The following is a 15,118-nucleotide window of genomic DNA, read 5'->3' as shown; positions in this document are numbered from 1 at the left end:
CACACTTACTCTCACAGGAATTGCAGCCACAGTTCACTCATCTGAGTTCTGTATTCATTGGTGCGCATTACATGTTGGCTTCACTCTTGGCTTGTCTGTTGTATATTGGCTTCAGTCGCCCTCAGATGTTACTGGAGCTGTGTATGTGTGTCTTTTTTTCGTTTTCTTTCAGAACGGTCCAATGGTCAGGTAATCACAGCCGTTTTAACGAGATGGACTTCACACAGACCATTAAACACACAAACTGCTGAAATACAGTGTGTGTTTGAAGGCTACTCCTCCCTTACAGACAATCTCAAAATTCCAAGACTCAGGGTTCAGTATTTACCGGCCTTGGGTTGATAAAAGATCAAATGCTTGTAAAGCTTGGGTGTTTCGAGACACAGTCCGTCTGAACAGTTTGTACCTTTACTTCTTAACAGACAACAGCCGAATCAGCAAACCCGTCAATGGATGAACAGCTGTGTGTGTATGTGTGTGCTGGTGACATCAGGGTGTGAAGTTTATCTAGAGAAAGGAAGTGAAAGGGCACTTCAAACGAATGGAGAATGTACAAGTGAAACACTGTTAGTTGTTCACATAATAAAAGCTGTAAAGTTAAAAGGAGGGTGTGTATGTGTGTGGCACAGGGGGCGTTCACACAGGTTGTCTTGTGGTTTATATTGTATTCAGAAACAGCTAGACAGAATGGGACAAATACAGAATGCAGGAGTCCCAAGGGTGGGGGTGTTAAAAGTTAAATTAATTTTAACTTGTTGCTTATAGAGTGGACTGTTTGATGCATATGTACGTAGACCGAAAATGTAAAAAATAGTACAGACAGAATGCAATAACTCATCCTGTTTATAGAACCTATACAGGAATAATTCACCCAAAAATAATAATAATTTTGTCAGACAGCATGTTGTTCCAAAATCAAAACCCTGAAATAACACTGAGCAAAAAAGCCAGAGATGTATTAGTATTATAAAAATGTATTGTCATATCCGTGTCCTCTTATGTCAGATTCTTAAATTTAATCAATTCAAGATTCAATCAACAAAATTCAATCAGAATAAAAAGACATGTTGGATATTAACATGTCTTAACATCCATAGATGGATTTTGCATAAATTAAGTTTAAATATAACATTTAATTGTAGAAATATAAAATTATTGCAAAAATGAAATGATATACTACTACTTTTTTTTTATATGAATATTTGTACTATATCGTAGGCATAATTATAAAAACAAACTCATTAAATGGCCTTTTTAAAAAATTTTTTTTATCATTTTGAAGACATTTCTGCCCACTATGTGTGATGGGAGTGAGACCGGGAGAGAGCACCGAAAACTTTTCAGATCGCATAATTTAGTGGAACATTAATATAATATACTGTACAATCGTTCTCTGTAAAGAAATGAGGCATGAACATATGATAATTTTATCAAGATTTGGTTTTTAAAAAGCCTTTTTCCAAAAGGTACATCTGGGAAAAGGGGGGTCGTCTTATAATCAGGGTCGTCTTATATTCGGGCCAATACGGTAATCATAAATACCAGTTTATGCTGTTTGATTATGGCCTCGAAGGTCGTAATTGGAAGCTGTTAGCATCGCCTGGCCAGTGGAAATGTGGCTAATAATTTCTGAGTGGCATATAACTGAACAAATCAAACAAACGTAAATGGGGAAAGGCAGGGCCCATGGGCTGCTGCCCGGTCAAGCCCAATGGTAAGTCTGGTCATTCCCACCACTCTCCTAACCTTTGCTGGACTCTGCGAAGGGTCTGGCTGCAGACATGCACTCTCAGACTGCACTTCCGCAAGTGATGTCACTTGCAATCTTTTTTATTTATTAATTATTATTATTTTTAATTGAATCTCTCAACATTTTACAACAGTAGCCGGGTGGTAAAGACAAGAAAAAAAAGAAACAAAATTACAATGTCACTTGCAGTCGCCGCCTGCACTCTGAGCTACCTGCGACATCACTTGCAATGTACACAAATCTTGCGTTCTGCCAATGGCGACGAGAGGCTGTAGTGGTTAAATTATTAAAACTTATTTAGTACTATAACGTACAGGGTCCTGTAAATCACGTGAAGGAGAGAAAGACGAGACCTGCACATCCATGGCCACAGAAAAGCAGAATATGAACACAATGCGCAAAGTCTCTCGTTAAGCATTTTCCATATGTAGAAAACCATTAACACTTTATATGGCTTAATGCATAAGACAGTGATTTTAAAATACCAAATTCGATATATCTTTTTTCTTGTCTTCACCACCTGGCTACTATTGTAAAATGTTGAGAGTTCAATGTATTGACCCTATTGGAACTCTGACCTGCTTTTGGTCTGGTTAAGCTGCTGTGGCTGTCTGTCAGTGGCCTAACTGATCCCTCCCTCCACACCCCACGCATCCCAGGGCCTCATGGGGCCCTCAGCTGACCGGTTTAATCCTGCAGGCATTAGTGCACTGCTAGGAATTCAGATTGGTGGCAGGAGGTTGAGTCTGTGGTGTGGCCTCTTGGGGATAAGGACTGTGGGGTCATTGAAAGCAAACTTGGGTTCATTGTCCTCCTGGCCTCTATGGGGCAATCAACAATTCCTCTTTAATTTTTCAGTCAGTGTTTTTTCATTTGTTCTCTTTATTTTTTTGTGAATTGCGCTCTAAGGTGCTATGTATATGCCAGTTTGGTATATTGATTTTGTTGGCCCAAGAAGGGAACATTACTCTGAGCAGTCAAACAATTTTTGGAAACTAAGTTCTTGTGATGTGCCACCCTTATTAAAATCAATTGATTTGCAGCCATTAGCCAGCTCAAATGCTCAGCATGCTTCCTTGTAGAGCTGAGCCCATTTTGAACCCTACTGTTGACAGTGTAACAGCTGAATTTGGGATTAGGGTGAACCTGAGCTCCATATCTCCCTGTGCTTCCCCAGGGAGATTGGGCTGAGCAGCTTGGGGGGTAACCGTGACAACGGCTCAGTTGATGGCTTGGGAAGGCAACGTGAGCATTAAATAACCGTCTCTTGCCTTTTGTCAACGATAGGGGAAACCTGAGTGGGATGTGCGACAGGTGCGACATAGAAAAGTGTCCCCTTACACTCTGCACACCTCGGGACACACCCCGCACTCCCTAAAATACATTCCCGCTGCAAGACTGCTGCCAGCGTATAGATGAAGATTGCCACGTAATGTATAAGAAAGTTTAAATGAGATTAAGGGATGAGAGAAGAAAAAACACAGCTGCTGATGTGTTGACCTGGTGGCTGCACCCTACAGCTGGAAGTCTGATGATTACGACTTGTGGTCATTTAATTTCTTAGCACTCACTTCCTGTTTGAAATGTCCAAAGATGACTGACAAAGTCCTACAGCTGTCCAGCATTGCAGCAGGTGTCCTGTCCTGAAATCCATATCTGCTTTCGTCCTTTCTTGCCCTAGGCTCTCTTATCACATAAACAGCAGCAGGTGTGACTGCTCAGTGAGTTTCCTTATGTCCATGACTTCAGAGACTCTAGAGGATCTGCCATTTGGTGAGCGAGGGGTCTTTTCAGATTTTAAAAGACGCCAGACGTACGGCTGCCTGCCGTGGGTGTACTGGAAAGGCGCCACCTCATTGAGGCAGATAATTGAGATCTCTGTGCTTAGAAACCCTTGTTCTCTTGTCTTTTCCACCATTCAGGTCTGGCAAGATTACTTGACTTGGATTTCACTGAGATTTTAATTTGGGGCGGGAGAGAAAGACCTCCGTTCAGCATCTGTTTACCCCCAGATGGCCATCGTTGCCCTGTTCCCTCTAATTAAATTACCCCAGAGAGAGAGATGGAGAGGGAGAAGTTTAAAGAAGTATGTAAAGGTACATAAAAAGAAAGTCCTCCACTCCCCACATGTCTCAGGTAGGCCAGGAGTCTCTGTGCAGGCCCACCTGCTGCCGCTCTTTTCTGATAAGCACAATAGCAGACATAAAGACTGCAGAACTTTCTTTGATTAGAAGCTACTGCAAGCAAGAGGCAACAAGGTTTAGTTTGGGCTAAAGAGATGCTTTACATCAGCTAAGTGGGATGCTGGGTTGCGTGTGTGAAGGAACACCTGTGTGTTTGATGCCAATGCAAAACATGTACAGGCAAATTAAAAGGCGTTAGTCCTATAATGCTATTTGTATCTCATTTGGTGCATGAAACATTATCATGATCCATACTTTCAGGTTTTTGCTGGGAGATTTTGCCGAGTTGAAAGTAATGGATTTTAATTTATTTAAAAATGTATATTTGGTGAGTTTAAAGGGGTCATATGATGCGATTTCAAGTTTTCCTTTCTCTTTGAAGTGTTACAAGCTCTTGGTGCATAAAGAAGATCTGTAAAGTTGCAAATGCTAAAGTCTCAAATCCAAAGAGATATTCTTTATAAAAGTTAAGTCAACCACGCCTACCTAAAACGGCACGTTCTAACACACCCCCACATGTCTACCTCACTATGTGAGAAGATTTGCATAACGCCGCCCAAATGTTCACGCAAAGAAAGAAGGCGTAACTTTTATTCTCGCTGTAGTATTGTTGTTGCTGCCGCCGCCATGTCGTGAAGGCGCTGTGTGTTTCGTTGTGAAAGCGAAACTACTTTGTTTGGCCTTCCAAAAGAGGACACGACTAGAAATCAGTGGTTAAGTTATATTTACAACACTGTTCCAGAACAGTTCAACCCAAATATTCAGATGTGTGCTGCGCATTTTATGGAGGACTGTTTCCTGATCCTGGGAGAGTAGACTACAATGCCGGCTGTTCTGACTCACAGACTGTAAGTACGTTTTTTTATATTTAAAGATTTTGCCACTGATAAAGCAAGTTTTGAGCAGTGTAGAGTAGCGCTTGTTGTTTGTAATTTCTCCGATCACAAATACAGACAGGGTTTAATGTTTACGCAGCGCGATGCAACACAATGCGTAAAAAGACAGTATAAGTCATTATAATCCGTAATTATGTCCCCACTGAATGCAACAAATGCCTCGTTTATATTGGGTTTTCAATGTTTTTGTCTCGTCGCTCCGGCTGGTACAAGGCATCACAATATGGTAAGGGGCGTAACATTTCCGTCACACGCTTGAGGTATTCGGCCAATCACAACGCACTGGATAGCTGGCCAATCAGAGCACACCTCGCTTTTCAGACCGACGCAGTTTCAGAAAGGCGGGGCATAGGGGAGAAACAATAATGTACAGTATGTGGAAAATGTGTTTTTTGAACCTTAAACCGCATAAACATTTCATTACACCAAATACACAAAATAATGTTCTTTTTAGCAACATGATATGACCCCCTTTAAGCAAATATGCCTATTAGTGCTTTTACTTTTCAACAATTAAAAAAAATAAAATAATTTATAACATTTGATACTGCAGGTGTTTGAGGTATATTTAAATCATCATCATTGTAATGCATTTCATGATATATTATGCCCACTTAAATATCCTATTTTTTTTGCATAATATGCATTTGGTTGTCATTCAGGTTTTCTAAATACCTGTTGCATTATAATAATTTTATTGTGCTTGTTTAATATTATGGATGTAGTTATTGTTGTGTTTCAGGATTGTCATACTTTGTGGTGTCATCTGGTTTTGCTGTAATTGTAAACAAGCACAGGGTGATAAGGAAGTAAATTGCGTTTGGAGTCATTCCAGTGGTTGGCCCAGGGTCAAATTAGAAACTGTTGGTTCCTTTTTGCCAGATGTGGTGGAACAGTTTGACAAAGAATTCGATTTTCTGCAATAAACATTTAACTACGGTTACAAACAATGTTCAGTGTTCGTGTACTTTGCATTTTATGTAAATCAAGCTTTTGCATAGTAATTCTTTTAACTACGAGCCTTCATGCATTAAGCTGTTTTAAGTACGTTTCTCTTTGTGACAGTACTGGACTTCTGTAACATTGGCCTCAGGCAAGCAGGTGTGAATGCTGGATGATATTATCAGCAGTGTCCTTGTGAAATAGTGACTTTTCTCAATTTTCTGTTACTTCTGTTGTTGTCCTTTTGAGCTGGACTCCTTGTAATCTCTTAAGAGGGTTTCAACCGCAAAAATTATAGTAGCAGTTGTAAATGCAGCAGTTTTGTACTAACAAGAAATCATGTTTGTTAGAGAAGGGCGTAGTGTTAGTTTGCTGACACTTAGGAACATTTCAGAAATGTTTGTCCCCAGTAGTTTGTTAAAATGCATTCTGCAGATTGTAAGAGGTCAGGTTTCTTCCTTATAAAAAATAAATAAATCTCAAATATGAAAAAATATGTCTAACCGTCACGGTCTTCTTGGATGCAAACACTCAATTTTGCAAACACACCATTGTGCAATTCGGTAATAAGAATTAATAAACAGGCTACACATCTTGAGAGCTCTTCCATATTCAGTGTGCATTTGTAAAATTTACTAAAATTTCCTCAAAGAAAAACTAAAATTAAGTACAGGATGTCATAAGTAGTTTGACAGTTCAACTAGACAGCGTTTGAAAACAGCAGCTCTAAAAATATTGTGCCAGACAGATGCTGCTTTGAAACTGGTGATCATTCACAGCAGGAACATTTTAACTGCTCATGTCTTCACCAGGACGTAACTAAGCCTCCCTGAGCCAAACCACTGCAATTGGTCATAGTGACACTTCAGTGACCAGAGTTGGATCAAATCAAATTGCATTAGTTAATTGCTGAGCAAGTTGTTTTCTCCACTTAATAGGCTAGAGATGCACTATTTACTTTTTTTTAGCTGATGCAGTAACACTTTAACAATAATTACTTTTTTGTTGTTGCCTTTATTAATTTGTAAAACTCCAACAATGCACCATGGCAGTGCCAATTTTACCTTCAAAATACCTTGTTTTAGGACATGAATGTTAATGCTTTGTGCTCTTCCATATTCAGTGTGCATTTGTAAAATTTACTAAAATTTCCTCAAAGAAAAACTAAAATTAAGTACAGGATGTCATAAGTAGTTTGACAGTTCAACTAGACAGCGTTTGAAAACAGCAGCTCTAAAAATATTGTGCCAGACAGATGCTGCTTTGAAACTGGTGATCATTCACAGCAGGAACATTTTAACTGCTCATGTCTTCACCAGGACGTAACTAAGCCTCCCTGAGCCAAACCACTGCAATTGGTCATAGTGACACTTCAGTGACCAGAGTTGGATCAAATCAAATTGCATTAGTTAATTGCTGAGCAAGTTGTTTTCTCCACTTAATAGGCTAGAGATGCACTATTTACTTTTTTTTAGCTGATACAGTAACACTTTAACAATAATTACTTTTTTGTTGTTGCCTTTATTAATTTGTAAAACTCCAACAATGCACCATGGCAGTGCCAATTTTACCTTCAAAATACCTTGTTTTAGGACATGAATGTTAATGCTTTGTTTTTTCTTAAGTGGCTTTGTATACCATGTATAAAACCCCTTTCCATGAATGTAATCATTTTTTACAGTTCTATTTACTGTTATTACTACCTGACACAATTTAAAACATGGTGCCACCACAGTACTGCGCATAGAATGTCATATTATTGAAAATTTCAGTATTTTCCCAAAAAGATCAAGAGTCTTTAATGCTGGCTTAAATGATATGGTCACAGTTATGGTATGATGTGGTAGAGTTTATTGCAGCACCAGACAGCCAAGATCAGAGAAGATAGGATTATGCTAATTCAATTCAATTCAAGTTTATTTGTATAGCGCTTTTCACGATACAAATCGTTGCAAAGCAACTTTACAACAAATTAAGTTTCTACAATATTTAGTAGTAGTTTATCAGGGGTGACTGTCAGTTAATGTACATATGGCAGAAATGTATGGAAAAATCAATTAAAGACGTAATCAAACACACAATGAACACTATTAACAGCAATTAATATATGACGCGATCAAACTTATAGCAAAATGTGGTAGTTCTGTATGTTGTTTCAGGGTTGGCATCATCTGAGGTCCTCTGAGGAGTTGCATCATCTCTTCTCAGGTGTTCTGGATCCAGACTGAAGCTTGTGTAAATCCTAGTTACGGCAAAAACAGAGAAACAAATAGAGACATAATTAGCGTAGCTGCTGTTCCAACCAAGCAAAATTGATTTGTTTAACCCAAACTAAAGAATAATAATGTGCATTTGATCAGATATAACTGCAGTACAAGATTATGAGATGCATTATTTGAATGCTTGGTCAAAGAGATGTGTCTTTAATCTAGATTTAAACGGAGAGAGTGTGTCTGAACCCCGGATGTTATCAGGAAGGCTATTCCAGAGCTTAGGAGCCAAATGCAAAAAAGCTCTACCTCCTTTAGTGGACTTTGCTATCCTAGGTACTACCAAAAGTCCAGAGTTTTGTGACCTTAGGGAGCGTGATGGATTGCAGCGTGGTAGAAAACTAGTTAGGTATGCAGGAGTGAACCCATTATTGATTTGTTTAACCCAAACTAAAGAATAATAATGTGCATTTGATCAGATATAACTGCAGTACAAGATTATGAGATGTATTATTTGAATGCTTGGTCAAAGAGATGTGTCTTTAATCTAGATTTAAACGGAGAGAGTGTGTCTGAACCCCGGATGTTATCAGGAAGGCTATTCCAGAGCTTAGGAGCCAAATGCAAAAAAGCTCTACCTCCTTTAGTGGACTTTGCTATCCTAGGTACTACCAAAAGTCCAGAGTTTTGTGACCTTAGGGAGCGTGATGGATTGCAGCGTGGTAGAAAACTAGTTAGGTACGCAGGAGTGAACCCATTAATAAGGGCCTTATAGGCAAGTAATAATATATTGTAACTGATACGGAATAAAAAGCTAATGGAAGCTTTTTATTCGTATGTCTTTTCTACTCTTATTTTGAGGAGTTTAACATATAATTGATCTGGATAATGTGGCCATTGTTACTAATTAGAGAAGTAGGAGGATTTGATGCATCAATCATGAGAAGAGATGTTTTTTTTTTACTTGGACCCAGAACACCCTAATAAACCTAATCTTTTCTGAGGTTTAAGTGGTTTATGTGTGTGTGTCTGTGACTTTTTTTCCTCTGCATATGTTTTACGTATGAGCCTCTCATTATCTGTTCATGTCTGCTGTATTGTGTGTGGAGCAATAGCGTTGAGCGAGTCAGAGTGTGGTTGTCTCTGCTGACAGTGTCAGAATGCTGTTTGAGATTGAGCGGCAGTGATTCAGCAGGTTCAGGCTGCTGCAGGCCCTCCCCACTTCTCCATACTGATTCACTGCACCACACCATAACCAGACATATTCTGTCCCCTTCTAAAACAAATTTTAGGATCCCATGATAGTTTTTTTTAATTGTAAGTCCTTGTATGTTAGCTTTTTCCCCCTACACAGCAAATCATGGTCATTGTTTTCCCCAATGCACTCAAGCTGGAAGTTAAGGAAAGTAATTTATCCATTAGCCTAAGGTTTAACATTAACATTTCTCAATTAGATTTTGTCTGAGAACATCAGCTTGAGTACACAGTGTTCAGACTTTTACATTGCTCCATGATTATTCTGCAGGTTTAATCAAGATGCTATTTCATCAGTCGTCTTTTGTCAATTTATCTTCCGATTCTTCAGGACCTGCTAGCAATGTGCCACCAGTTTACGGTCTGGATGTGACAGACGTGACCAATTGGGAGACTACTGTACTTACTCCTGCTCTAGAGATCCTGGACTGCCTTCAAAAGGTTTGACTTGTTTTCTTTCTTGTTTAGTTGGCAAATAATGTCTCCTTTACACCCCGCTGATCATCATTTGTCTTGTGAACCCAACCATGGCGGTTATGCAAAATAGTCAGTGATTTTTGGTGGCATTTTCTTACGTAAGAGTTTTTTTTTTTTCCCAAATAATTTAAAAGTAACAAGTCAATTGCAATCCATACTTTATTATTATGTATTTAATGTTAATATATTTAGCACCTCTCCTTTTAAAATCATTTCAGGGAGAACAACCATCTGCACAGCCAATCAGAGCAGAGGGGATGGATTCTCGCAACAAGCGGAGTCATCATATGTGCGACCTGTGCGAGAAGGTGATCATTGGCGACTTAGAATGGACGGGTGAGTTTCTGCTCTTCAAACCAATGCATTCTCAAACGTCTTACAACAAGAAATAAGATGTTAAAATTTGACCTGTCCTGTTCTCCAGCACACCAGAAGTCCAGAAACCATCTTTATCAAGTCCGCACGAAGAGAAAAGCCGAGCAGGCCTCAGATCAGGACCCAAACCCTACCAAACATCCAAATGTCAGTGACGGGCAGGTACCTGTACTATAGCGCTCCCCTCTTTGGATCTATTGGGGTCGAGCTCACAGATGGACCAAAGAAATGAAGTGCTCAATGTAGCTGCAGTGATACCTCAACTCTCCCTGTGGAGTAGCAGAACGCACTTCAGGGTCTGTGATGTTTGGACACCCGGATTTGACATTTTTCCCATCTGCCACAGACCAAGGGGTACGGCTGATGTCTGGATTTGGATTCTTGTGCTGGACAGATGTCTTCCCCGCTGCTGTTTTGTCTGAGCGGTGCACTTTATAACCACATCTAACCGCGTCTGATGCTCTTTTAAACCACACTGTGGTGAGCTATGCTAACCTCTTTGGCTGCTCTGACTGAATTCTAAATACATCACTCCTGATGTTGGATTACTGGATCACATTTTTCCCTGCTGATCAAGAATGGAGGTTATTTTTTCGTTATTCATTTGTTGCCAGATTTTATTTGGAAGCCTTAACTTTTGTAATTGTCTGATCAGTTTGGGTCAGAATGTAACTATGACTTCAAGCGGTGGACGTTCTTCCTCAGGATTGCCAGTGCCTTTGCTTTTTCTGTGATGACATCCAACCAAAAACTAAATTTATACACCCTCATGCCGTTCCAAAACCATTAATTCTTACATGGAACATGAAAGGAGACATTTTAAAGAATGTCCATGCTGCTCTTTTCCATACATTGACTTAATAAATTATAATATGCCATATATATTTTTTGTCTCATTGTAACTTGTATGGAAAAGAGCAGTGTGAACCTTCTTTAAAATATCTTCTCCACAGAAGAAATAATGAGTTTGGAACATCATGAGGCTGAATCAATTAGACTTCACATTTTAAGACACGTTAAGTGTTTTTATTTCTTGACTTTTACAGAATGATCTGTCTGTCACTGCATATATTATGTAAATGTAATTAAAGAGCATTTTTTTAAGTTTTATAATGACGTATCTGAACAGATCTGTGTTCATTATCTAATCAAACGAGTCAGAAAAACTTTTAGCTTGAAAAGTTCCCGGGTTGCTTGGTCGATGAGCCACCAATACTTGCTCATACTGGTGCACGACTTCGTAATCCTTGGCTGGGAACCAAAAATTACCTACTTTTTCTTTCTCCCTCTCTTTTGGTTCCTGCTCCTTGTCGATGTATGTGCTTCAGTGTAGAAATTCAGCAAGTTCACAATATAACACTCATTAGCCTCCCTGTCCAGGCTAAATATACATCACACATACAATAGCTGGAAGGGAGAGTGTTTACAGAGAGTAGCTGTCCCATATTTGCACTGATTTGGACTGAGCGGGTGCTGGTGAATCCGGTATAAGGGGGTGACGGGCAGCCTCTCATCCTTGTGTGTGCGATTGTGAGTTTTATTTTAGCTCTGTGAGAGTTTAAAGCTTGGCGGGAAAGTCTTAGTGGGTCAGCTGAGTTTCCTCTTGACGGATAGCAGCTCATTTAGATCAGGGAGTTTTCTCAAGGTTGAAAGTGAATGGAAAAAGAACAGACAAACGGCATTTGTAGACCTTGCATGTCATCTGACTGTTTATTCCAAGAAATTGTAGTACTTAACACTGTTTTAGTAGTTTGACCACTGCTTTTAAGAACATTTTTCATTATTTACTCATCCTTTTGACTTTCTTCTGTGGAATGCAGCGGGTGAAATTTTGAAGAATGTGTTGGTTGCTTATTTCCATTCAGTGACAATGAAGGGGAACTAAGGCTTTCAATCTGTAACAACGAAAATAAAACTCTATAAAAGTGGTTGATGCAAAGTTTGTGCTACATTCTCAATGATAGCTTTGTGTCCAAAATGAATGTGTAGACCACATTTATGGTTCAGTCCCCATTTAAGTTGAATTGCTTGAAAAGCGACTAGCACAATCTTCTAAATTTCTCCTGCATCATCCAGGTTTAAAACAACTTGAATCAGTAAACTTTGAGTAAACTCTTTTTTTAAAGATACAATTGTGAGTAAAACTTCCCTTTGTTCAATGCTTAGCTTGCTTTTGTTTTGTTTTGTTTATATGCAGTTTATGCAAGAACATTTGTTTACCTCACACTGAGATGATTAGCCAGTTTAATACTGCTGTTAGAATGATTCTGTTTCTTCCCCGTTCCCTCCCAACTGCTGATTCATTCCTTGAATAAAAGAAAACTAGCAAATAGCGCAAGTTAAGCCACGCTGAGAACTGGAGAATTGGGTCAAGTTTGGTTGCATAGTTGTCGTGTTTAGATCTCCAATAGCCCATTTAATACACACATAGAAAGTCATGATTATAAAAGAACTGTGTAAGTGTGCACAATCATAAGGCTCAATCCCAATTCGCATAGTATTACTTGTATACTGTATTGCGCATGCATAGGTATAATATCTTGCCCTTTTTGGATTACTGCATTTATATGCCTGCTTGTAAATATTATGTAAAATATTTGTTTTTGTTTAATTTTGGGTTTTGTGTAACTCGTTTGTTGTCATTACATTGTAGGAATATTTATGACAACTACTTTGATCTCAGCATGTCTGTTTATTTTAGTATATTTTCAAATGTAATTTATTCCTGTGATGACAAAGCTGAATTTTCAGCATCATTACTCCAGTCTTTTGCGTCACATGATTCTTCAGAAATCATTCTAATGATTGTCAGTGTTGAAAAACATTTTTTTATCCAGGTTCTCAACAGCATTTATTTGAAATAAAAATCATTTGTAACATTACAAATGTATTTTACTGTAACTTTTGGTCCCTGCTGAATAAAAATATTAGTTTATTTAAAACAGAAAACAATTCTTACTGACCTTGACATTTTGAGTTATATTATTTATCAGTTTGCACTTTGTGCAAGTATGAGAATTGGGATTCAGCCTATATGTGTTGGTGTGTTGTTGAGGGACTTATCAGGACGTGTATCTGTGTGGAGTGAATGAGGGCCATGGTTAACCTCCACTGGCCCCCATCAAGGTCCGGTAACCTCCGAAACCTGACCGACATGCATGATTCGGTTTCCTTTCATTGTCTTATCGCTCTCTCTCTCTCTCCTTCACTTTCTTTGATATTCCCCCTCTCCTGTCTCCTCTCCTCTTACCTTTCTCCTCCATTACCTGAATATCAACTTAAATGGGGAGGTCATGTCTTCATATTCTCTCTTCTCTCTCTCAGCTTTTCTCGTTCTCCCTCCGCTCTCTGTTTCACTCTCTCTTGCAGTAATGATAGCATAGAGAATGAATCATGTTGTTCTGGAGTGCAGTGGAACGGTCTCCATACCTAGTCCTTACCAGAGGTCAGCTTTGTGATGGTGTTAGTAATAGCCATGCGGCAGACTGTGCTTCAAGCTCGCCGTCTCCCCTTACTGTGGAGAATTAGTGACAGTTAAGGTGTATATATTGCATTGGATAAACCGGAACGCTGATAACATGTCTTTTAAACTGCTGTACTGTGACCTGACAGTGAACCGTATCTGTTTGCATTCAGAGGCGTGGGCACTGTTAAGAATGTTTGTGTCTGTCAATCTCTACTATAACTCGGTAGTTATTAATGACAGGTGTGTATAGCTTTTATTGGATTTCTTTATTTATGCAAGAATATCATTGTATTACATCTGATTTGTTTGATTTCAATCCAGTCTGTAAATAGGTGCTGCTTTCTGGTCTGATTTAGTCAATCTTTGTTCCAAAACCGAGTGAGCTTCCTAACTGGGCAACATTTTAAGGCATCGTGTTATACCAACTTTAAGGCTCTCCTTAAGTACCTAATTTTGGCCAATTTCTAGGTAGCATAGAGCTCTGCAGTGATGCCAAATTTTGTAGGCCATCCTCAATGTTTGCATTACCCTGGTTCTCTTGACATGAACTCAATAGGATTTTTCCATTGGCTTTTGTATTATTGCAGAAAATAAGCTGTGAGACCAACAAAAGTTCTCACATGTTTTGTACATCATGGATAATATTCACAAATTAAACACGTTAGAATTTTGTAGCAGTCGGCTGAAGTAAAAAGCTAAGCATAGGATATAAAAGTCACATGACTTCAACATCTTCACCACAAAGCTTTGACAACTTTTAGTCTTTATTTAAACACTTTTCCTTGAAAGATTGAGTTAGAATTAAGAGTGTGATTTAAAAACAACAGGTAACTCGTTAGCAACTGCCTAGTATAAGTAAAGCTTAAAAAACACAAGGGGGTATTACTGATGTATTTAAAGGGGTAGTTCAGTGGTTGTTTTCTAGGCTTGATTGCGTTTATGGGGTGCAGTCTAACATGTTAATGCAAAAAACGCATTATTTATCACATAATTTACCTTTATTCCACACCGCTCTGTCCCTTCTCTGAGAAACGCACTGATCAATTTCCTTCTTTTATGAAGCCCCTCCCTCAGAAATAGGTGATGGGCTCTGATTGGTTAGCTGGCCCGGTGTGTTGTGATTGGCTAATCCGTCTCTAGTGCGCACACTTTTCCTTGAAAGATTGAGTTAGAATTAAGAGTGTGATTTAAAAACAACAGGTAACTCGTTAGCAACTGCCTAGTATAAGTAAAGCTTAAAAAACACAAGGGGTATTACTGATGTATTTAAAGGGGTAGTTCAGTGGTTGTTTTCTAGGCTTGATTGCGTTTATGGGGTGCAGTCTAACATGTTAATGCAAAAAACGCATTATCACATATTTTACCTTTATTCCACACTGCTCTGTCCCTTCTCTGAGAAACGCACTGATCAATTTCCTTCTTTTATGAAGCCCCTCCCTCAGAAATAGGTGATGGGCTCTGATTGGTTAGCTGGCCCGGTGTGTTGTGATTGGCTAATCCGTCTCTAGTGCGCCGCTTAACGTCCCGCCCCTCACCTCAGCGGCATGTGCTCCGGTTGTATTGTA

General features: G+C 39.0%; 1 protein-coding gene across 2 annotated transcripts in view; it reads left to right on the top strand.

Annotated features, from left to right (window-relative positions):
- Window positions 1-10,959, top strand: part of trit1 (tRNA isopentenyltransferase 1) — a 34,167-nt gene extending 23,208 nt beyond the window's left edge. For both annotated transcript variants that reach the window (XM_016247479.1, XM_016247478.1), the window contains 3 exons: window positions 9,567-9,676; window positions 9,931-10,048; window positions 10,137-10,959. In XM_016247479.1, the coding sequence (XP_016102965.1) occupies window positions 9,567-9,676; window positions 9,931-10,048; window positions 10,137-10,264 (356 nt within the window). In that variant the 3' untranslated portion in view covers window positions 10,265-10,959. The remainder of the gene's footprint in view (window positions 1-9,566; window positions 9,677-9,930; window positions 10,049-10,136) is intronic.
- Window positions 10,960-15,118: the final 4,159 nt, after the last annotated feature.

The sequence above is a fragment of the Sinocyclocheilus grahami genome, unplaced genomic scaffold (genome assembly GCF_001515645.1).
Source record: "Sinocyclocheilus grahami isolate Dianchi unplaced genomic scaffold, SAMN03320097.WGS_v1.1 scaffold837.1, whole genome shotgun sequence".
Taxonomy (NCBI): Eukaryota; Metazoa; Chordata; class Actinopteri; order Cypriniformes; family Cyprinidae; genus Sinocyclocheilus; species Sinocyclocheilus grahami.
Note: the sequence above shows the minus strand (reverse complement) of the source record. Positions and strands in the feature narration are given on the sequence as shown.